This window comes from Ailuropoda melanoleuca, chromosome 4 (assembly GCF_002007445.2).
Source record: "Ailuropoda melanoleuca isolate Jingjing chromosome 4, ASM200744v2, whole genome shotgun sequence".
Lineage (NCBI taxonomy): Eukaryota > Metazoa > Chordata > Mammalia > Carnivora > Ursidae > Ailuropoda > Ailuropoda melanoleuca.
Window position 1 is genome coordinate 109,530,111 of NC_048221.1, and position 23,786 is coordinate 109,553,896.

A 23,786-nucleotide genomic window follows, 5' to 3' on the forward strand; every position below is an offset into this window, starting at 1 on the left:
CCTGGGTGGCTCAGTCAGTTAAGCATCTGACTTCAGCTCAGGTCATGATCTCGGGGTCCTGGGATCCAGTCCCATGTCGGGCTCCACATTCAGCAGGGAGTCTGCTTGTCCCTCTGCCCTTCCCCCACTTGTGCGCTCTCGCTCGCACTCTCTCTCAAATAAATAAATAAAATCTTAAAAAAGAAAAAAGAAAGAATCTGAAGTTGATTCATTATTAGGAGCCCATGCTCTTTCTTCCTTTGCCCAGTACTGATTAGTCTGTTTGGGGTTTGTAGTTCCTGATTCTGGGATTCCTTGGTTTATCCCCATTCTCTAGGTTTCTTTTTTCATGCTTATGTGAATGGACACAAGTATATATCCTAAGGATATATCTATACTTTGTGAATCGTCATACAATTAGTAGAAAAAAAAAGCACTTATTTATATTACTAAAGGCATAAACATTTCCCTCTTTGTATTACAACCATTTAAAAAATATATAAATTTTTCTATTTTGAGTATGGAACTCACGGTCTTTCAAAATTCAGACTATTTCATTTAGCAATAATTTTTGTAACTTAGACAGTGGAAGCCGGAATCATCTGATTTTTCCTAATCCAAAGATGTGGGAACAGCTCAAACTCTAAATATTCCAAACTGTACTCATTAGCTTTCCCTCCAAACCTCCTTCTCTGTTGCTCATGTCCAGGAATGGTACCATTGTGCACACCATTGTTCAGATGAGTGACCTGGAAGTCATCCTTGCTTCTTCCATCACCCTCAGCCTCCACTTGCAGTCAGTCTGTTGTCTGTTCTTCATATCTTTTTTTTTTTTAAGATTTTATTTATTTGTCACAAAGAAAGAGGGGGAGCTGCAGGCAGAGGAAGAAGCAGGCTCCCTGAGGAGCAAGGAGCCTGATGCCGGACTGGATGCCAGGACCCCGGGTCATGACCTGAGCCAAAAACAGATGCTTAACCCGCTGAGCCACCCAGGCATCCCTGTTCTTTATTTCTTTACAGTAGTTCCCCTTCTGTCCATTTCTGCTGCCACTACTTCTGTTCACTTTTTCATAATTTTTCCTTATTTAATGGTGAGATTCTTCACTAGTCTCCTCACCTCCATTCTTGCCCTCCTCTGGTCCCATTCTGCTCTAGCTACCCAGAATGGCATGGCTACCTGTGTCAAAGGTCCCCAAGATCACTCCACATTCAGGGATTTGCTGGAAGGACATGGGGCTCAGCCTATAGCTGCATTCATGGCTAAGATTATGACCATGATCTTACAAGGATGTACAGCTAGGTCATACAGGGAAGAGATAGGTAGAGTCTGGAGGAATCCATATGCAGGCTTTCTTGTGCTCTCTCCCCGCCATGAGGGGTCACACTAAACACATCCTCTCCAGCAATGAAAATGCAACAACATGCATGTGATGTTCCAACTCACAAAAGCTCATTAGAGACTCAGAGCCCAAGTTTTTTTTATTGAGGCCTGGTCAGGTAGGCACCCTCTGCCTAACACATACCAAAATTCCAGACCCTCTAGCAGGAAAGCAAGTGTTCAGCATAAACCACTATGCTTGCTCAAATAGTTTAGGCCTAATGGACCACCTTCTCTCTTAGGGAACCCTCCCAAAATTGAAGTTCCCAGACCCCAGCCAAGGGCCAACCTTGCAAGTAGACCTTTCTAAGAATAGCTCTCACAGGTCTGCTGTAATTTTTCTGTATACCCCCATTCTTTCCCATTATTTTTCTTGTACACCAAAGTAAATACATACTCATAAAAACAAAAATCACGGGGCACCTGGGTGGCACAGCGGTTGGGCGTCTGCCTTCGGCTCAGGGCGTGATCCCAGCGTTATGGGATCGAGCCCCACGTTGGGCTCCTCCGCTGTGAGCCTGCTTCTTCCTCTCCCACTCCCCCTGCTTGTGTTCCCTCTCTCGCTGGCTGTCTCTATCTCTGTCAAATAAATAAATAAAATCTTTTTTAAAAAATCAGAATATAGGGGCACCTGGGTGGCACAGCGGTTAAGCGTCTGCCTTCAGCTCAGGGCATGATCCCGGCGTTATGGGATCAAGCCCCACATCAGGCTCCTCTGCTATGAGCCTGGTTCTTCCTCTCCCACTCCCCCTGCTTGTGTTCCCTCTCTCGATGGCTGTCTCTATCTCTGTCAAATAAATAAATAAATAAATAAATAAATAAATAAATAAATAAATCTTAAAAAAAAAATCAGAATATAAAGAATTATTAGAAATAGAATAAAACCACTTGTAATGCCACCACTCAAATTCCACTTACATTTTAGTATATATTCTCTCAGTCTTTTTTTCTATACATATGTGCATACACAAATAAGTAATTTTAAATGTGCATTCTTCACTTAATATTTGTGAATTTGTTTAACAAAAAATTTGAACACAACTTTACAAAGTTGAACTCTCCTGATTATCTGTCCCAATTCCATATCCCTTCCTTCCCAGAGATAACTCATGATTTGGTACTTATTGTCCCATATAGATTTTTGTAGATTTTATTTACCTGTTTTTAAGTGTTTTTTTTTTAAAGATAAATTTATTTGAGGGAGAGAAAGAGTGTGAGCTTGGTGGGGAGGGGCAGAGGGAGAGGGAAAGAGAGAATCTCAAGCAGACTCCCCACTGAGCTTGGAACCTGACACAGGGCTCAACCTCATGACCCTGAGATCATGGCCATAAGATCATGACCTGAGCCAAAATCAAGAGTCAGAGGCTTACCCGACTGAGCCATCCAGGTGCCCTGACCTGTTTTTAAGTTTTATATAGATATTACACAGTAATTCTAAAACTTTCGTATTTTTTGCTCAGTAATTATATTTTTGTGATTTATTATTAGCACAAGATTCTACTTCATTCATCATAATGTGTAATATTCGAATACACGTAAGTTCACACACATAAAATAACAATTTATCCTTCTGATGAACATTTAAGTTGTTTGCAGTTTATCACTAATGATCTTTTCCTCAGTGATTTGTAATGCCAGCTCAGTTGTGTATCAAGTTTCCCTACATATTTGGATATGTTGGGGGATTTTTTATTCTAGTCCATTGGTCTGTTATCTGTGTGGCTATTTTTTCATGAAAATAAAAACCACATTATAGCATAGAGGTTAAAAACTGGCAGACCTGGGTTCAAATTCTACCTCAGCTTCTTATAAACCTTAACTTTCTTAATGCGTAAAATTGTACCTACCTTATTGATTTATGAATATGGAATTAAGTTATCCTGAGAAAGAGTGCTTAGTTGGGGCGCCTAGTTGGCTCAGTCAGTTAAGCGTCTGACTCTTGATTTCAGCTCAGGTCATGATCTCAGGGTTGTGGGATTGAGCCCCACATCAGGCTCTCTGCTCAGCGAGGAATCTGCTTGTCCTTCTCCCTCTGCTCTTCCCCTGCTTGTGTGCTCTCTGTCTCAAATAAATAAATTCTTAAAAAAAAAAAAAGAGTCCTTAGTACAGTGCCTGGTAAATAGCAAATAATAAATGCTGGTTATTATTAATATGATATTAAATGGTATTACGGTGTATGAATGGGCTAGATCACAAATCATTTAATCATATCTCCTGTTTTAGAAACTTAGGGTATTTCAAATTTTTCCTGTACTGTAAGAATTAAATGAGATAATACAGGGAAAGTGCTTGTAATAAAGTTAGCCATTTAGCGCCTGAGTGGCTCAGATGGTTAAGCGTCTGCCTTCGGCTCAAGTCATGATCCCAGAGTCCTGGGATTGAGCCCAAGCAGGGAGCCTGTTTCTCCCTCTCCTGCTGCTCCGCCTGCTTGTGCTCTCTCACTCTCTCACTCTCTCTGCCAAATAAATAAATAAATAAATAAATAAATAAATAAATAAATAAATAAAATCTTTAATAAAAATCTTTAAATAAAAATCTTTAATAAAAAAAAGTTAGCCCATGTAGCACTCAATAAAGCTTAGTGTTAATGATAACTAAGGATATTCTCACTTATTTCCTTAGGAACTAAGGATATTCTCACTTATTTCCTTAGGACAAACTCCTAGGAGAGATTTGGTGAGCCAAAGAGTATGTATATTCCAAGGCCCTATATAGAGATTCCCGTGATATTTCTAAAACACAAATCTGATGATAACACTTCCATGTTTAAATTCTTCAGTGATCTCCATGCCTGTGGTCCCCTCTTCCATGTATGGGACCATACAAAGCTGTCCTTGATCTAGCTGGTCTCTGTCTACTTCCCCACAGCACTGCACACAGCCTAGACCTCTGCCATTCTAAACTAGTTACAGTTGTTAGTCTTTTCCATGAAAGACCCACCTCCTCATTTTTTAAAAACTTGGTATTTTTCCTGCCTAGAATGTTCCACTTCCTCCCCCAAATCCAAACTTACCTTATATCGCATTTCTGCCAAGGAGCCTACAGCCTCCTGAGTGAGGCAAGCCTCTGATGGGCTCTCATAGTTTGTTGTGGGTATCTCTTTATAGTACATATCCATCCTGTAGTGACATGTTATTTGGGTTATTTGTTTTTCCTATGTTCTGTTTTTTTTTTAAGATTTTATTTATTTATTTGACAGAGAGAGAGAGACAGCCAGCAAGAGAGGGAACACAAGCAGGGGGAGTGGGAGAGGAAGAAGCAGGCTCCCAGCGGAGGAGCCTGGTGTGGGGCTCAATCCCAGAACTCTGGGATCACACCCTGAGCCGAAGGCAGACGCTTAACGACTGAGCCACCCAGGCGCCCCTGTTTTTCCTATGTTCTAAGCTAGAAACTTTTGGAGGACAAGGACAGTGTCCTAAAGCTTTTGTGTTTGGTGTAAATAGTTGGTGCTGAATAAATGTTGGGTGGATGGACGGATGAGTGAATGGCAAGGATCAATACACTTACCCTCTTGACTGCAGGAGAGTAATCAGCCACCTCTTTGCCTCATTCTTCCCAGGACCACACTTCCTGTCCCACTCATGAATCCTGGAAATGCTTGACTTAACTGTGTTTAATTAGACTCTTGACTGTGGGAAACTGAGACCTAATCAGCTAACTCAAGTAAAGGGGTGATAGGATTTAGTGATAGGATTCACACCAAATCTAAGAAGGCTAGAGTATTATGGCAATCCAAGAATAAATAAGGCTGGTCTAAATGCAAATGGGAGCCCAGGGGTGGTACTGCATGAATTAAGGGACTCCAAAGCCAGTGAAAAACTCTTAGGTCTTTGCTCCAGTGCTTCACCACTAATGCGACCAGGCTGTTCTTCCCCCAGCCTGTGTCTGGTCTTACCAGGTCACGCCTTCCACAGACTCATGAGTTCTGCTTCCTGCTAACTTTGGCCCCCCTGATCCTCGTGGCTACTTCCATCTCTCATGATAGCCTTTTAGCTCATCACCCACCCGTTGTCCTGACATTTCTTAGTTCACTTTCACCTTTTCGAGCTTGATCCCATCTCAGTCTGCTGGCCAGCCCGTGCATTGCCTCCCTGAGGCCTACGTCAGCCTGGCTCCAGGAATGAGACAGCGTCATGTGGAACAAAACGTGGCTGCCCAAGGGCTGCTCCTTTAGCACAGGGTTGCAAATGGGGTATTTTCCCCCTTAAAGCATATATAAAACGTCTCAGACTTTTTATCTGGTCACCATCAGGGCAGTATTGAATGTGAACTTATAAATACAGCGGAAGCTTCATATGTTCTTGATTCCCAGGAGCAGAACTCTTTCTCTGGGATCACGGTCAAACCACCCCCTTGTGTCCTGAATAGCAATATCAGTGGCCTTTCACTCCACTTCTGGGGTGGGGTGGGGTTGTTCCTGCCCTTGCTTTGCTTTGCCTTCCCTTTTTGTAGGGTATTAAGAAAGAGAATGGGTATATAACTCACTGGTGTTTGGAGATTTCTTGCTTTATGGGTCAGAAAACTACAAACCAAGACTGGTCTTTCTCATACTGTCTTTCTCATCCCCTACCTCTTCCTTATTAGGATTCTACCCTTTTCTACAAGGAGAGCACACAGGAGGGAATGGCTGCTGTGTCTCCGATTGCCAGATGCCAGGTGAGGTGGACTTTGTTTGCCTGAAATACTCTGTGAGTCCCCAGAGCGTAACCACTTTTCTCTCTCTATCCCGGAGCTTCATCAGTCAAACCTCGCCAGGTGAATGAATGGCTCTGGAGGGAATGCATCTTTCCCATTTGACTTGTGGTATCCTTCAGTGACCTTTTCTTGCCTTGAACATATGCCCATTAGCTTGTCACCAGGCACAAGGCCACTATGGCCTTGGCTCTGAGAGCTTTTGCCTAAAAAATGATGGTACATGTCAGCTTGGGTGATTTGGGGAACAGTTCTAGTCCTGACTTCCCTTCAGTTCATCCATCTGAGAGCAGACCCCAAGTATTCCAGGAAGTGTTGGGTTAGGCTGGGGAATATGACACTTGCCGAAGAGCCCCTCGGTGAGGTGAAGAGTCCCGAAGAGAGAGAGTGGGTAGAGACACGGGGCTTGCCCCATCTGCCCATGGACCCAGAGTCTTGAATTCTATGCTCTGGCTTAGAGCTACAGCAAGCACACTGGAGACTCATCTGGGGTTTTAGGATTGGGGTTAAAGATGCAGTCTTGGAGTGCCTGGGTGGCTCAGTCGTTAAGCGTCTGCCTTTGGCTCAGGGCATGATCCTGGCATTCTGGGATCGAGCCCCACATCAGGCTCCTCCTCTGGGAGCCTGCTTCTTCCTCTCCCACTCCCCCTGCTTGTGTTCCCTCTCTTGCAGGCTGTCTCTCTCTCTGTCAAATAGATGAATAAAAAATCTTAAAAAAAAAAAAGATGCAGTCTTATATAGTCACAGAGCATTAGCATAAAATGAGGGGATCCGAAGGACAACCTAATCAACACCATCATTTAAATGATTTGTTAAATAAAAACACACACAGGTAATTGGCGGAATTTGAATAAGGTTGTAGATTATAGTATAATATCAATGATATTTACTTGACTTTCATAATTATACTGTGATTATATAAGAGAATATCCTTGTTTTTACAGAATATGAACAAAAATGAGTAAAGAGGCATCATGTTTGTAAGTTACTCTCAAGGAGTTCAAGAAAAAGATAGGAGAATGCATATATACTGAGAGAGACAGAAGGATAAAGCAAATACGGAAAATGTTAACATTTGGGGAAGCTGGGTGAAGGGTACATAGGCATTCTTTGTTCTGTTCTTGGAAATTATCTGTAAGTATGAAAAAAGAGCCCCTGAAATTCACAGGCTTAGCTGTGAATATAAGAATTATGAACAAGAACTTCATGCCTCAGGGAATTATGCCAATTTCCCCCAAGTGCTTCAAAGCCCTACTTTATCAGAACCATTTCACTTACCCTCCTTCCACAACCTCAGGGCTATCATCTTTATAGCTGTTTTGTCTGGTCCGTATAAAGAGAAGGGTTATGAGTAAGGGACAATGTGATTGTGTTTCCAGGAATCAGTAACATTCGAAGATGTGGCCGTGATTTTCACAGATGAAGAGTGGAGGCATCTAGTCCCTATTCAGAGGGACCTCTACAAGGAGGTGATGCTGGAAAACTATAAGAGCATTGTCTCATTGGGTAAGGAGAGCTTCCCATAAGAAGTTAGACTCTGTACTGTGTTAGTGGGGGTTTGAGGGGCCAATAAATGATACTTCTCCCGCCTGAGTTCTGAAGCACTGAGAGACTGGGTGGAGGAGTAGAAGGTATGGCGTAGGTGTACAGCAACAGTGGGCTTCTTAATCTCGAACCTCAGCATGGGTCAGAATTGCTTTCTGAGCCATTGGCAGGTTGTACAGCCCCAACCTCCCTTGCTCAGCAGCCTGTCCCTACAATACAGAGGAGCCCCTCTCCAGAGAGGGGGAGGGCAAACAGAAGAAGCGGAGTTACGTATGTCCAGTTCCTTCCCCAGCTCATCAGTCAGCTCCATCCAGAGGACTAAGGGCTCCGTCTTGTTGAGAGAAAATTTCTCCTCAGAGAAGCAGAGGAGGGGAGAGAGAAGTGTTTCCAGTGTGGGTGTAGAAATACAAGGCTGTGCCTCAGAGTAGGTCACTAGAAAGGTGTTTGATTTTGAATATTTATCTTAAGTGCAGTCTTAGAGGCCCACAGAAGGCACTTTGTGGTTATAGAGACTTGTGTGACAAAGGGAAAATTAAGAATGACTGCTGATAGAGGCGCCCGGCTGGCTCAGTTGGTAGAGCGTGTGATCTTGGTCTCTGGGTTGTGAGTTTAAGCCCCACATGGGGTGTAGAGCTTACTTTAAAAAAAAAAAAAAAAGGAATGCTGGTGTGAGATATTCGTGAGAAGTAAAGGTTGGGCTTCTGTACGTCATGACAAACTCTCAGGAGCTTCCAGAATAAGAGACTGAGAGAGCATGCAGATTCAGAAACAGGTGTAAAACAAGCAGCAGGTGAGAGTCAAAGGAGTCACACTGCAGATTTTCTATGAGGCAGGTCAAGAATTTAAATAGGCCAAAGAGGAAAAACAGGATAGAATGTTCAGGGAGCACTAAGGGAGACTGCTGAGTCTTTGTCACAGACTTTGGTGGGATGAAATATTGGGGAACATAAAATTCCTAAGATCAGAAACAGGAAGCGACAGGGAGGCAATGGACGTGGCCAATCGGTCAGCAGACGATCAGCATACAACCAGACAGGTGATCCTTGGACCCAATAAGAAAGTGTTTCTCTTTCCCAAGTTGGGGGCCCCCATACAAGGTAAGTTTAGACTTCAAGACCACTTCTAGGATGGATTCTATTTCCTTAAATAACCAAAAATGGATAGATTGACTTGTGGAAATTCATCCCAAGCAAATAATAGGATCAGCAACCCCGGGGACACAAAAATGTTCATCACATCATTGTCTGTTAATAGCAAAACAGTAAAAACAGCCTGAATGTCTGTCAGCAGGAGATAAAGTAAATTAGATTATTCCATACAATTAACATCATGTAGCCATTAAAGTTGTGACGTAGATCGAAATAAAATATTTTAAGTTTATTATGTGAAAAAAATCAAGTTTACAAATCAGCATTATTTTATAACCCAGTTTTTAACAGAATGTATGTATAGGTATCTTTCAGTTTCAAAATGAATAGAAAGAAAGAAAAAATGAATACAAAGTACAAAAGGTGATTTTTCTTTTTGTTTCTACTTACCTCTAGTTTTCCTACAATGAACATGACCCACTGTGTAAATAAAAGCTTAACACTAAAGGGTAAACCAACAAACAAAATTACACGTTTTTACTCAAGATGATCTGTTTTCATTCGTATCTTCCCTGAGCCCAGGACTCTTTCCCAGCATCCTACCAGTGCTAAAGCTATGACATCCCATTCACTTCAGCAGGGAGAATAAACACATTAATTCAAATGGATTTGATCAACTTTTTGACCAAGTGCTACTTGTTCCTTTTTAGAACCTCGGTCTTCACCTCCATTCTGAGCTTCCCGCATCCTTTTGCTTTACTTTGTATTCTGCGTTCCTGGTGTGCACCTTCTGCCTTTCCGTTTTCTCTCAGAAAGACTTAGAGTTTGGGTTTAAGCTTTGGAATAGTTGAGTATTTTCATCACATACGTGGCTTGTTTCTTTCTCCCTGAGCAGGACTTCCAGTTCCTCGACCTGATGTCATTTTTCAGTTGAAGAGAGGGGATGAGCCTTGGGTAGTTGATCTTCACGGATCTGAGGAGAGAGAATGTCCAGAGAATGTCTCTCTAGGTAACTGTGTATGAAGAGGGCAGGGCAGAGTTCTGTTTCGTGGTTGTTATTTGGGTGTGTGGGAAGGAGGCTTGGGTACCACGTTTTCCTCACATTCACATCTGCTTTAGTGTTTATTCTCTGTCACCCACCAGCTTTCATCTTTTTTTCCACACCTGAAAGTGTTACTCATCTTTATCCACCAAATGTTATTATTTTCTCAGATCTGTCATGTTGCCCATTCACACTTTGATATTCCTGTTGCCCACCATCCCCCCAACCCCTCACTTCACATACTTTCCTAATTATCCTGGCCACACTCCCACTGGGAGTCTGAACTGTCCACTGTCAGTTCTGTTCCCTTTCCAAGTCTCAGGCTTTTCCCAGTGCAAACAACTGTGTGTGGGAGCCAGCGGGCCAGTCACCGTGCACTACTGTTCACATTTATTGTAGCATTTCTTCTTTGTGCTGTAGTATTTCCTAGCCCAGGAAAGAAACTGCAGCTGTATTTTCTGTCCGTTCCAGACTGGGAGACTAAGCCTGAGATTCATGGTGCTTCAGAAGAAGAATCAGAAGGAACAGCGAGGGGAAAGCTTGGAGGAGAAGTTCCTGTGTGTCCTAAATTTGAAGCCCATGCACTGGAGGGTGAGCTGGAAGCAGGGAAGGAGAGCCCTGCCGTCCAGACCTGTAAGAAGTCCCTTTCCCAGAAGGAAAGCTTGCAGCAAGGGTCTACTCCTCTCAAGAAAATTCTCATTAAAGAGAGAGACCAGGAATGCAGCCACTGTGGGAAGACCTTTTTTGACCACTCATCCCTTATCCGGCACCAGAGGACTCATACTGGAGAGAAGCCCTATGACTGTCACGAGTGTGGGAAGGCTTTCAGTCACAGGAGCAGTCTCAGTAGACACCTGATGTCTCACACTGGGGAGAGCCCCTACGAATGCAACGCGTGTGGGAAGGCCTTTTTCGACCGGTCGTCCCTAACTGTGCATCAGCGAATTCATACCGGAGAGAAGCCCTTTAAATGCAGTGAGTGTGGAAAAGCCTTCTTTGACCGTTCATCCCTTACTCGTCACCAGAGAATCCATACCGGAGAAAGCCCGTATGAATGTACTCAGTGTGGGAAAGCCTTTAGCCAGAAAAGTATTCTTACTCGACATCAGCTCATCCACACTGGCAGGAAGCCTTATGAATGTAATGAGTGTGGGAAAGCCTTCTATGGTGTCTCATCACTGAACAGACATCAGAAAGCTCACACTGGAGAGCCTCACTATCAGTGCAGTGAGTGTGGGAAAGCTTTCTTTGACCGCTCATCTCTTACGCAGCATCAGAAGATTCACACTGGAGACAAGCCATATGAGTGCACCGAATGTGGGAAAGCCTTTAGCCAGAGATGCCGGCTTACCAGACATCAGAGAGTGCATACAGGAGAGAAACCCTTTGAATGCAGCGTGTGTGGGAAAGTGTTCAGTTCTAAATCGTCCGTTATTCAACATCAACGGCGTTATGCCAAACAAGGAATAGACTGAGTCGGGTAAAAGCTTTAGTCAAAGGATCTCCATAGAAACTCAAGATAGGTCTTCCCCATCATAAGCAAATCCATTCTTTGAGCATTCTACCTATTCTGGCTACTACAGTGTGAATAAACATTCTCTACCTGCCAGGTCATAGAACTGATGAGGGATGCCGGAAGTTAAGATGTGACTCTAAAGGGTCAACATTGTGCGGAAGTTTGTCAGACAACAGGATAAATGTTAGGAGGTGATCCTCAGACATGCCTCTTGTCTGAGGCCCCAGGTATCACTGCACTTTAATAATGGGAGGCTCGAACAGGAGGGAAGGCAAAATTGGAGCAGCACTGTTGTTTCCAGAACAGTTCTTTTTGTAGCTGCATCCCTTTCTCTGGGAGCTATTTTGGGCGCTGACCTTGTCCTTTGTGTCCCAGCTTTTAGGTTCCTTTCTACTACTACTGCTACGACTACGAGTACTACTACGACTACTAGCTAGCACTTATTGAGCGCTTATTATGGGATAAGCACTCAGCGGAGAGTTTGGCAAAGAGTAGATTATTGGTCCTTTCACCAACCCTATGAAGTAGAAGTAGGTACTGTTACTATCTTCATTTTACAGATGAGAAAGCTAAAGTTGAGAGGTTTAAATAATTTTCCCAAAGTGACACAGCTAGTAAAAGGTGAAGCTAATCCTTGAAGTCTACCTTCAAAGTCTCTTCTCTTAACCATTATGCTATATGGTTTGTTTAATAATTTATGTACATCTATTATCTCCTCAACTAGATTGTAAGCACTTGGAGGCATGACTTATGTGTCTTTGCATCTCACACAGTGCCTTGCACATAATAGGTGCTCAATAAATATTTATCTGAATTAATGACTTTTCTACTTACCAAGTTCTCTCTGTTTAAAACACCTCTTGGATGTACATCCTTTCTCTGAATTTTCCATCTAGCCTACACCTTTATCCTCTCAGGCTCCCATTATTGTGGTAGTCATTTCCTAATTTGAATTCTTCCCCCCTCATTGTTGAACAGGGGTGTGCTAAGTGCCATAATAAGTAAGTCCCCAGCTGAAGATTCCTGTCTCACATAAAATCTGATGGGAGGCAGTCTGTCTTCCTCGATCCTCATCATTTAGAACATGTTACCTCTAAGGTTATCATGAAAGTGAAAGCTGGAAGGTATTTTAGGATATTTTTAAGGGCCATCACTTGTGTCCACATCTCATAAACCAGAACCCAGCACCAGAGGCTAGGAAAGTAAACAAGCACCTCAATATTTGGGTAACATCACAAGCTTCTGCCACAAATTACATTTTGCACATTACTGACATTTTGCACATTACTCTTAGACCAGTCTTTCTAAATAACCCCTTCCTGCTCATCATTGCCTTACTCAAGACCTAAAATAGCTCCCTGTTTAATTAAAGCTTCTCTGAATATTTAAGGTCTGCCTTGATGTGATTCCACATCACTGAACTTGAAGTTCTGACTCCTAAAACTCTTCTATGCCCTGGGCCAAGCCCTATATTTTTATTTTATTAAAGGTCAGGCACTAGGCAGCTTTGACTCTAGGGATCTGCACTCCCTCCCTAGTTGCTTGAGGTGAAGCCTGGAAGAGGACTTGATTCTAAAAGGCTGTCTGGAATTTAGCTTACCTGCATGAATCCCAGCAGACCAAGATGCATTTCTTCTGAGAGGTAAAGTCAGATTTAAGAAAATGGATTGCCAAACAGACCCCCCAAACTACTAACAACCCTATTTGTCCACCTTTCTTAAAGCAGATAAGTGACAGGGAAGACTTTTCACGTGTGGACTCTTGGAGCAACTTGAAAAACACTTCAGAGAGTGCAGAATCTGATATATTAGAGTGGATAATATCTGGTATTATTTAATAATGTCAAGTAGAAAATAAAAGGGTTTGTTGACAAACTTTTGACCGATGACTGTATCTTGAGAGTTCTGAATCTTTAATTTATTCCCTTGTTAAAAGTAAATTGAGAATCAAGTATTCCCCCAAGATACTCTGCCATTGTCAGCCAGATGAGAGTGGGACAATTTCAGAATACTAATGGAGTTTTGAGGATGGTGACAAGTGAAAGTGAAACAGAATGGGGACATAAATTGGATAGTTTCCCTTTATTCCCTTTTTAAATTTGGTGAGCATTTTTAGAAACGTGAAGTACTGTTCTGCCTCCTACTAAAAATTCTGAGGGAAGGCTCATTTTCCCTCTTAACTGATACCTTCCAAGAGGGCTTGCAGTACTGGAGGCCTTAAATTTTGAGGTTTTGGTTTTACTAAATGATCATTAGTAGTATCAAATCTTGGAATCAAAAATTGGTCAAATTGGTAGTATGCCATATTTTTTAAATTGAAAATGAAACTGGTGGAATTAATTTTAATATTTCATTCAATATTTGAATTTAATTCAAATATTTAAAATGTTCATGCAATGTTATTTCAACATATGATCAATATAAAAATTATTGAGATACCCTACATCCTTTTTTTAAAAACTGAATCTTTACTTTGTATTTAGGGCACATTTCAAATTCAAACTAACCACATTTCAAGTGCTCAGTAGCCACCTGTGGCTAGCAGCTAGTGGAATGAACAGCACAGTTTTGGATAGCCATCAGGAGCTTTTAGAGGGAAGAGATAAAGGGATTATTTCGATCATTGGAGATGTTGGAGGGACCCTTGCTTCTGGCCATGTGGCAAGCACTCTGCACCTGTGGAAGGCAGTCTTCTGCTTCCAGTAGGTCAAGTGGGGTCCAAGCCTGGGAAGCCTGTTGTTAGCATCCCTCAGACACATTTTTAACAGATCTCAAAACAGCTGCTTTGATCTCTGTGTGCCTGACTCCTTTGTGCTCTTTGGATCTTTTGTTAATCTCAGGTGGGGAAGAGATGTTATTTATGAACCTTTAACAACCCAACCAGGATATGGAGGAGGAAGTATCTAAGGTTGCCAGTTAGTGAAAGATAAAAGATACTTTGTGTCATCATTTCACCTTTTTCTGAGCAGGATATTAGAGTCCATTTATGATGATTCTGGAGGGAGGAGGATATTCTATTAGAATGAGCAAAGCATGAGTGGGTGCTGGCGATGGATGTGCCCAGTAGAAGCCACTGAAGCTCCCCCACTGCTCCAAAATTGTCAGCATAAAACAGTGAGGAAAATTACAGCCGTGATGATGAAGTTGGAGGACGTGGAAGTGATTTGTTCCACCATTTCCTTTCTGATTCCTTGATTTGTCTGGTCAAAAAGCTAGATCCTGGAAGTTAACTATCTCTGATACTACAGAAAAGCTAATGAAGTGGAGTCAACTGTAGCTAGTTCCATACTTCACCTTGTTTCTGTATTGGAAGGTAGCTGTAAGTTGCCCTTTGACTGTTATGTAGCCACTGATCTAGTTAACACATTCTTTTCTATACCCATCCCCCAACAGCAGTATAAATTTAACTTCACCTACCATGCTAGCAATTTACTTTTACTGGCCTGCCGCTGAGATATTTTTTTGCATACCATAATTTGATAAAGCAAGATTTAAATAAAATAATGAAGTTATTAATTACACTAATGACAGTATCTGTTAAAAAGAGAAGGACAAAAAGCCAATAAACAGTATGTAATTAAGTTAGTCACTGCTATGGGCAACTGAGGCTCAGTCCCACCGGGACCTGGGGAGTCATGTTGAATGAACCTCAGAACTGTCTGCTCTTGAAGTGGGGAGCATTTATCTACTGCCTCCCATCCCCCATTGGTTAAGTGTTGCTGCATGAACACCCGGGGTTTCTGTAGTCATCCCCCATGGCATAGTCAGAGACTAATTCCAGGGAGGAAAGTGACAAGAGTGGCGTACAACTGAAGCAAAGGTTTATCTGATTATGTTTGTGCAAAAGTGATTGCTGCAACATGGTTGGGGTAAAATTTGGGCCAAGAGAATATGAGGTAGTGCACCCAAGGTTTGGAACGAGGGTAGAGAGTGAGCTCATTTGAATATACTGAGCTTGAGATGCTTGTGAAATATCCAGATATATGTGGGAATGTTCTGTAGGCAAGACTGAAGCTGAAAAGAGTGATCTCGGATATATGGATATCTGAAACCATATGAGTGGTGGAAAATAGCTTATGAAAGTGTGCTGTAGGAAGAGACTAGGATCTAGGATAGGTCCTTGAAGAACACTGAGATTTAACAGGCATGAAGAGAGGAAGAGCCCATAAAAGGAGCATGAATAGAAGGAAATAGAGAGGTAAGAGAAACAGTGGTGAGAGCAGGGTCACAGGAAATAGTTTCAAGAAAGAGAATCGTGAAAAAGTATTCAGTGTTGCCAAGTGATCAAGAAAGACGAAGCGTTAGCCTTTTCATGAAGATGGCACCAAAGGCAAAGAAGGAAAACCCTGACCCACCCAAAGCAGAAGCCAAAGCAAAGGCTTTGAAGGCCAAGAAAGCGGTGCTGAATAGGCGTCCACAGTCACAAAGAAAAAAGATCCGCATGTCACCTACATTCCCACGGCCCAAGACACTGTGTCTCCGAAGGCAGCCCAAATATCCTCCAAAGAGTGCCCCCAGGAGAAACAAGGTTAACCACAATGCCATCATCAAGTTCCCCCTGACTATGGAGTCAGTCATGAAAATAGAAGACAACACACTTGTGTTCATTATGGATGTCAAGGCCAACAAGCACCAGATCAAACAGGCCGTGAAGAAGCTCTATGACATTGACGGGGCCAAGGTCAACACCCTGATCAGGCCCAATGGAGAGAAGAAGGCATACGTTCAACTGGCTCCTGACTATGATGCTTTGGATGTTGCCAACAAAATTGGGACCTAAACTGAGTCCAGCTGGCTAAATCTAAATACAAATTTTTTTCACCATGGGTGGAGGGCGAGACAAAGCATTAACACTTCCTCCCCTTTGTCAGTAACCTGGAGGGTGGCGCCAAAGCCATATTGGAATGAATTTGGTTAAGGAATGAGTGGGGAGTGGAAGATAGAAATAGCAAATATCCTCAGTGCTGAGTAGTTTGGCTTTGAGAAGGAGAGGTCAAGGTTGGTAGTTGGAAGGGGATGTAAGACTAAGTGAACACTTCTTTTAAAATGTGAGAGATGCGAACACGTATCAGGATGCCTTCAGGTACAGGGGACAGAAAATTCTTCATCAATTTGCTTAAGCCTAAAGGGACTTTATTAACTAATATAATTAATTGCAAAGCCCAGGTGTAGCTCTTGTTTATTTTTTTTTTCAAAGATTTTATTTATTTATTCGACAGACATAGAGACAGCCAGCGAGAAAGGGAACACAGGCAGGGGGAGTGGAAGAGAAAGAAGCAGGCCCATAGCAGAGGAGCCCGATGTGGGGCTCGATCCCACAACGCCGGGATTACGCCCCGAGCCAAAGGCAGACGCTTAACCGCTGTGCCACCCAGGTGCCCCTCTTGTTTATTTTTATAATTGGAGAGGGCAGTGGAATGGACGTAAGGCAAGGCAAATTTGCATATCTGATTATGGGCAAATATGGGAATTCTCTCTGCTGCTTCCTCCACTCCACCCCATTCCGAAAGTGGGGGAGAAGATGAAGTAGCAGGTGCCTGAGGAGCTCAGAGGTTACAAATATCCTGTTGGAGAACTGGATAGAAAGCTGCCTAAAAACAGAGGCATCCGCGGTAGGGGTTCGCCCGGGGCAGGGGAACAGGGCCAGGGGACAACTTTGGTTCTTCAATCCTCGGCTTCCCTTCATTTTTACTCCAAACGTCTCCTTCCACCTTTTGAAGGACGCATTCGAGTACCCCGTTGGTATCTAAGGGGGCGGGGCCTCCGAAAACGGGCTGGGCCTCGGGTTTTCCGCTACCCCCGCGGCCTTCTGGGAATCGTAGTTTTCTGAGGGCACTGTGCGCAGGCGCTCCGTGGTACTTGCGCCGCGAGCCGGTTGGTACCCAAGGTGAGGAACAGGGGTCGGGTGTGGTGGGAGCGGCGGCCGGGGGAGGGAAGGACGGGGAAGGAAGGAGGGATGCAAGGGGCGGTGACGTGAGCGTGGAACCGAAATGGGGTGTTTCGAACTATGCCTGGCCCCCACTCCCAGGCTGACTTTGATCCGACCTGCTGCGGGGCAGGGGAGGAGGCGCCAGGGGCAGGCCCGGCGCGACTCAGGATGAAGAAGTGTTTGAGGTGAAGTGAGATGTCGCTAGCCTGGTCCCGGAGTGTGCGATGACGTACTCTGGGGTGCGCAGGGCTGCGCTCCGCGGTGCGTATCTCCCGGGTTGAATGGCGCATTTCCTCCCCTGGCCTTCCTTTCCGAAGCTCGCCTTGCGGTCCTTCCCGTGCTTACCCGTGGTAAGGGTTCAGTGCTCCAGGATTGAACTGACCCCGCGGAAACCTGCTGGCCCATCTTTCCCGGAAAGCACCTCAATTGCTCGTTTCTCTCTGTTCCCTGGGCCAGGCGTTTCAACCTCTTACACCCGGCTTGTTGGAGCTGCCCAGTGGCGCTCGCTCTTCTGAGTGCTGCTTTCCAAGGCCATCCAGACTTTCGTGCAAAACTTGGTATTTCAGTTAGTCTGCAAATAGTTCTTGAGTACTAACTGTGTTGAAGTAGCTTTCTTAGTGGGAGGAAAGCAAGATGTGGCTCCCAAGATTTACCACCTACTTGGAAAGATAAAGATACAAAGATACTTATATACTGGGTGATTGAATGAGAAATCTGAGAGTTCCAACGATAAAGACCCTGACTCTTTGTTTGGTGATGTGGATCCATTTGGTTGTAGATTGGAAAAGAGTTTATAGGCTTGGCTGGAAACGCCCATAGCTTATTTTAATGACACCGGTGGGCGTCTTAAGATTAATATCACCTTTTGGTTCTGTGAGGCACGTTGGATGCTTTGTCCTTTGTGTGCTTGCAGTACTCCAAAGAGCTCTTCAGAGGAGAGGTCTGGTAGCAGAAAATGAAAAATGAAACCACAGGTGAGGAAGGTAGAAGCTTGCCTTTGCTACCTGTCTTAGGTAGCAAATTACAGAAACCTAGCTCAAACGAGTATGAGGGGGATTCATTTTGAGGATACTTGGTTAGCTCATGGAGCCCCAAAGAAAAGACTACAGGTGTGTAAACTGGAACTGGGGACAAAACAAATTCAGGACTCTCTCTTAACCCCTTGCCTCTGCTTCTGTATGTACTTATGTTTCATATTTCCCAGTCACTGCTGGCTGGCTTTTTCGGCTCTCAGATGGCTTGACAACATGTGACTGTCAAGAGCTCCCAAGTTTTCATGCCCTCAAGTGGAGCCTCATGAGAAGAGACTGACCTCTTTTTTTTGGTTCCACTTCCAAAATTCCATGGGAAAGACGAATTGGTTCAGATGCCAATCAGCTTTGGCCAGGAAATAGAGTCAGTTTTTATTATTGTATGCATGAGGGTAAAGCTATTTCCTTGAAAAGCGTAAAGTGTTGGCAGAGCTGAAGAGACAGAATAATAACTGCTGCTCGGTGCCTGTCACTCACCTTGAAATAGGACTACTAAGAAAATTACTTTATGTAGAGTAGTAGGCCTGTCCTGGCTATAGTCCCTTTCTCTGAGAACTGCTCTTTGTGCTCCTTGGGAATGGTGGAGTGGACAAGAGGTAGAAACATGATCTAAGGTCAGTAGTCTCTCAATGGCTAACAACCAATAGGGCCTTGAAAATTCTAAGTAGGAGACAAAGAGACCATGGCCAGTTAATTGTGGGTGTTAGATGAGTAAGCCCAGGAGGGCTGGGAGTTAAAGACCTCATTGAAACTTGTCTGTATAGAGGACAATTTTCTGAGAACATTCCTCTGAGAACATTCTCCTGGGGACTGAGGAGATGCAAGACCCATTTAGCCCTTGACGGCTTGCACCCTTTGTTTCAGCACCATTCTCATTTGTCACCTCCAAGCACATGTCAGATGGCCTGCATACACAGAAATTATAAATATAATCTTGCTATTGGCCATCCTCAATGTCCAAGATGGCATACCCAGGTTCTCTATGTAGAGATCTTAAGAGCAAGAGATAAAAATGTGCAGCACCATCATTCTTCAGTATCCAGCGGGGTACACAAGTCTGTTCATGAAAAAAATAAAATCTGATTGGTAGTGGATCACAACCATAATTGGAATCCAGAAGATGGTGCCAAAAAGGATTTATGCCACTGGATCGTATGGATTGTATTACATAGGATCAGCCTCAGATGAGCACTAATGGATCCCTTTACCCTCTTTCTTTTTCTACTCTTCTGTCCTCCCTACTGGTGCTGACTCCATCTTGCAACAGCCTTTGTAATAAAACCCTGACAGAATATTGTTCTAGCATTCTCTGTGGGCAACTTGGGGAGACCATTCTTCCTGGCTCCACTCCTGGAAGGGTTTTTCAGATTCCCTGAATAAAACTTCTGTCAGATGAATGAATCTTTCTCTTGAAAATATTATTATCTCTCATGTCTTCCAGGTACTGTTACGTGACAGGTTGTCTCCATATCAGGCCCAGAGATGAGTAGAATTGGAGAGAAGACGACAGATTTTCTTCATCCTGTTCCAGATGTATAGTTACTCTGTGTAGTCTGCCTTTGCTTTTTGATATTTGACTGCTGAGAGCTTTTAAGACTCACTCTTTCTTCCCCTTGTGTTCCACACCTGGACAAGCTGATAAGGACGCCTGAATGCTCTCTCCCTGGGCATTGGCAAGAGATCCATATCACACAAGCCCCTTCCTGTGGGCTTGTGGGAACACTCACCCTGGCCCTAACCACAGTAAAAACCCAGGCCAGTCTCCTTTCCTCACTCTATCAAGCCATTTTGGACCAGCTTGAGAGACCTGCCCTGGTCTCTCCCAGAGACCTCAGTTACGTAAGTAATAAACCTTTTCCTACCCTCGGTCTGTGATGTGTGTGTGGCATCATCATTCTCAATACTGGAACCAAACTGGGTGGGGCCTATCTGCCTCTGCAGGTAACCATTACACTCCGGATACCCTAGCTCCCTCGCTAATCCTTTATTTCCAATGGTCTTCTGTGACATGAGCCAATGCTGTAGAGGCAGTGGTCAGTCAGTCCATCCTGGTTGGTCCTACTGCCCTGCTTCTCCTGCTGGAGAAGCAATTGTATTTAGTCCTGGACTCACCATTGAATAGCTGGGTGTCATTTTGCATATAGCCTCCTAGTTCTGTGGAAACTTTAAAAATGACTAACAGAGGTGCCTGGCTGGCTCAGTTGAAGGAGTGTGCAACTCTTCATCTCAGGGTTGCAAGTTCAAGCCCCATGTTATGTGTAGAAATAATAAACTAGGGGCGCCTGGGTAGCGCAGTCCTTAAGCGTCTGCCTTTGGCTCAGGGCGTGATCCCAGCGTTCTGGGATCGAGTCCCACATCGGGCTCCTCTGCTGGGAGCCCACTTCTTCGTCTCCCACTCCCCTGCTCTGTTCCCTCTCTCGCTGGCTGTCTCTCTGTCAAAATAAATAAATAAAATCTTAAAAAAAAAAAAAAAGAAAGAATAAACTAAAAAATAAATAAACTTTTTAAAAATGACTCTAACAAAAAACAAAACAAAAGAAAACAAAAATGACCCTAAAGAAACTGGCTGGAATTTCTAGAATCTGGTGTCTGACTCCATTTTTTGGTTGGGTGAGACCCAGTCACTTTCTTGAACCTGTACTTGGGGACCTTTGGCAACCAGGAAGGAATTAGGACAGGAGGCCAGTGCTCTTGAGATCCCACTAGGGGCCACAGATGTCATGAGGCCTAGACGCTATTTAATGATAATGTCCTTATAATGCCCACTGTACCCTAAAAATAACACCTGAGCTGGCTTGAACATATTTCTGGTCCTTAGAACTAAATAAAACTTGACTAATACACTAATTCACTTTTACTTTTTTATTCTTGATCATATTAGGCTTCACATTAGCTTTTTAAAAAATGTTAGTATAAACATTTCTCCTAGTCATCTTGAATTTAAAAATCAAATTGATTATTAAATTGCTTATTAATGTCAAAATACTATAGACTACAATGCTTATTATAGATTTATAAAATGGGGTAAAAATTAAGTTCATTGTAAACTTTTTGATTTTTTAATAGTTTTCTGATGTGGGTTCTGTTCCCAGGAAGCTGCTGACTCAGGAACAGCATTGTGGGGGCGCCTGGGTGGCACAGCGGTTAAGCGGCTGCCTTCGGCTCAGGGCGTGATCCCGGCATTATGGGATCGAGCCCCACATCAGGCTCTTCTGCTATGAGCCTGCTTCTTCCTCTCCCACTCCCTGCTTCTGTTCCCTCTCTCGCTGGCTGTCTCTATCTCTGTTGAATAAATAAATAAAATCTTAAAAAAAAAAAAAAAGGAACAGCATTGTGGCAATATCCATAATTTCCATCTCCTGGGAAAGGGTGAATTTACTCCTAGGCTTGCTTTGCTCTTTGTAGAGTATGAGAGTAAGGGCTGTTTCATACCTAATTGATACGTAGAGATTTTTAGCCTGGGTCAGAGAACTACAAAATGGGATTGAGCTCTTCTTCCATGTTTCCTTCTCTAGCTCTGCCAACTCTGGCCTGGGCCTTTTGCAAGAGAACATAGAAGAGGAGAGAATGGCAGCTGTGCCTCTAACAGCCAGATGGCAGGTGAGTTGGACTTTCTTCAGTCAGGAGCTTCTTTGCAAGCCTTGGAGATTCATCCCATTATGGTAGAAGTTGGGCTCTGTAGAGAAGACTATTACGTTTGCTGGCTTCAGATTCTCTTCTTTCTCACCATACAACACAGCTGTAGGGATGTTCCTTCTGAATGGCCCTTCGTAATGTCTTGGCGACTGGCCCCATCATGTGTTTTGTAATGGTTGGGGGACAGAGGATTGAGGCAGCTCTGCCCTTAGCAGTGAGCTCAGGGAGTGCTTAGAGAACTTTCATGAGAATGTAAAAATTCTGAATCTTCTAGTCTGGAATGTTATATTCCTTTCAGAGGGACACCATATTTTTTATCTTTTTTCACCCAGTTTTAGTTCTAAAAAATATCTTCTGTTCCTCTTACACTTATCGCGGATCTTCCCTTGATTTGAGAATCAGTTGTTCAGGCTGAGACCTCATGGATCCATGAATGTTAGAGCTGAAAGGGAACTTAAAGATCATCTCATCTAATTCTTTAATTTTATACTTAAAAAAAATTGAGGCTAATAACAGTGTCCCTGAAGTTTGGAGGCTCTGCCATGGATGTGAGGACATGAGGCCATCCCCAAGAGTTTCATGCCTTAGGTCACAGACACGTACCTCTTTTTTTTTTTTTAAGATTTTATTTATATATTTGAGAGAGAGAAATCGAGCATGAGAAGAAGGGAGGGCAGAGGGAGAGGGAGAAGCAGGCTCCCTGCTGAGCAAAACCTGAGATCATGACCTGAGCAAAAGGCAGACGCTTACCTGACTGAGCCGCCCAGGTGCCCCATCTTCTTCTACTTTTTTTTTTTCCTAAGTAGTCTCCAGTATGGAGCCCAACACAGGGCTTGAACTCACAACCGTGAGATCAAGAGTCAGACACTTAACTGACTGAGCCACCCAGGTGCCCTTCAGACCTGTACCTCTTACATCAAATATCCAGTGCCCTTACGTCATTAAAACCATGTTTTTTCTATTCCATATGTCTTCTGGTGCTGTATTCTTTTCTCTTCCTCAGTGAGACATAAAAGAAGACACATAGGTGAATAAGAACGTGTTTGTCTTTTCAGAAGTCACTCAAGTTTAAGGATGTGGCTGTGAAGTTCTCAAAGGATGAGTGGAAGCAACTGGTCCCTACTCAGAGGGCTCTTTACAGGGAGGTGATGCTGGAGAACTATCAGGGTTTTATTTCTTTGGGTAAGCATGACTTTCCTCGGTGACTCAGAATCTGCCTTTGGGTGTGTGTGTAAAGAAGGTGGCCCTTCTTTTCTTACTGGGGCAGAATTGTACATCTTTGGATAGATCCCCAGCAAGGGTGTAAATGGTTTGTGAGTTTATTTACCTTTTGTTGTTTGTGTTTAACTAATGGCTGTCAGTACTGTCAGTAAATGGCCTTTTTGATCTGGATAGAATCTGTAGGATAAGTGAAGTTTGGTCTGAGACCCTAGCTTTAAGTAAAAAATTGTATTATATAAAATGGAAAATGGGTACCCCCTTTCCTGGAAATTTTCATAAGGGGGGAACATGAGATAAATGTTTATCTCTGTTTTGCCTAAAATGGTGGAACAATGGAAACAACGCAGGCACTTGAGAATAGGGATTTGGGTAAATGAATCATTGTATGTCCATAATAGACTGCAGTATAGTATGGGCCTTGACCATGAATGATATTTATAGAGTTAGAAATAATTTATGATATATTGTTAAATGATAAAAGCAGTATACGAAATGATTGGAACCTGAGTACGTTTATAACATATATCTATATGCATAGAAAAAGTCTGGAAGGGGCACCTGGGTGGCTCAGTAGGTTGAGCTGGCTCAGGTCAGGATTTCAGGGTCATGGGATCGAGCCCCGTGTCAGGCTCAGCTCGGGGTCTGTTTATCTCTCTCCCCTGCTCCTCCCCCCGACTCGTGCTCTCTCCCTCTCTAAAAAGTAAATAAAATCTTAAAAAAAAAAAAAAAA

General features: G+C 43.3%; 3 protein-coding genes across 11 annotated transcripts in view; all 3 read left to right on the plus strand.

The window, feature by feature from the left end:
• The window catches only part of ZNF2 (zinc finger protein 2), a 39,324-nt gene extending 26,220 nt beyond the window's left edge, over positions 1–13,104 (plus strand). For 2 of the 3 annotated variants that reach the window (XM_019807796.2, XM_034659558.1), the window contains 4 exons: positions 5,942–6,013; positions 7,429–7,555; positions 9,578–9,691; positions 10,196–13,104. In XM_019807796.2, the coding sequence (XP_019663355.2) occupies positions 5,981–6,013; positions 7,429–7,555; positions 9,578–9,691; positions 10,196–11,199 (1,278 nt within the window). In that variant the 5' untranslated portion in view covers positions 5,942–5,980 and the 3' untranslated portion in view covers positions 11,200–13,104. Of the gene's footprint in view, positions 1–5,941; positions 6,113–7,428; positions 7,556–9,577; positions 9,692–10,195 lie in introns of those variants that run through there. The other variant, XM_034659559.1, reaches the window with a different exon arrangement.
• Positions 13,105–13,288: 184 nt separating this feature from the next.
• LOC117802019 (60S ribosomal protein L23a-like) lies at positions 13,289–16,399 on the plus strand. The gene has a single exon (XM_034659560.1). It carries the CDS (start codon positions 15,552–15,554, stop codon positions 16,017–16,019), a length of 468 nt encoding a protein of 155 aa, XP_034515451.1. The 5' UTR covers positions 13,289–15,551; the 3' UTR covers positions 16,020–16,399.
• A 255-nt stretch (positions 16,400–16,654) lies between these two features.
• The window catches only part of LOC100477675 (zinc finger protein 2), a 28,319-nt gene continuing 21,187 nt past the window's right edge, over positions 16,655–23,786 (plus strand). For 5 of the 7 annotated variants that reach the window (XR_004625023.1, XR_004625019.1, XR_004625022.1 and 2 more), the window contains exons 1-4: positions 16,655–17,126; positions 19,641–20,038; positions 21,715–21,799; positions 22,891–23,017. Coding sequence is in view for 1 of the 7 variants with exons in the window: in XM_011234567.3 (XP_011232869.1) it covers positions 21,767–21,799; positions 22,891–23,017 (160 nt within the window). In the remaining 6 variants the exon portion in view is untranslated. Of the gene's footprint in view, positions 17,127–17,189; positions 17,430–19,640; positions 20,039–21,714; positions 21,800–22,890; positions 23,018–23,786 lie in introns of those variants that run through there. The other 2 variants (XR_004625020.1, XM_034659557.1) reach the window with 2 other exon arrangements.

Bases quoted from the DNA above. Each gene is read 5' to 3' on its own strand.
- LOC117802019 (XM_034659560.1), top strand. From the start codon at position 15,552: ATGAAGATGGCACCAAAGGCAAAGAAGGAAAACCCTGACCCACCCAAA.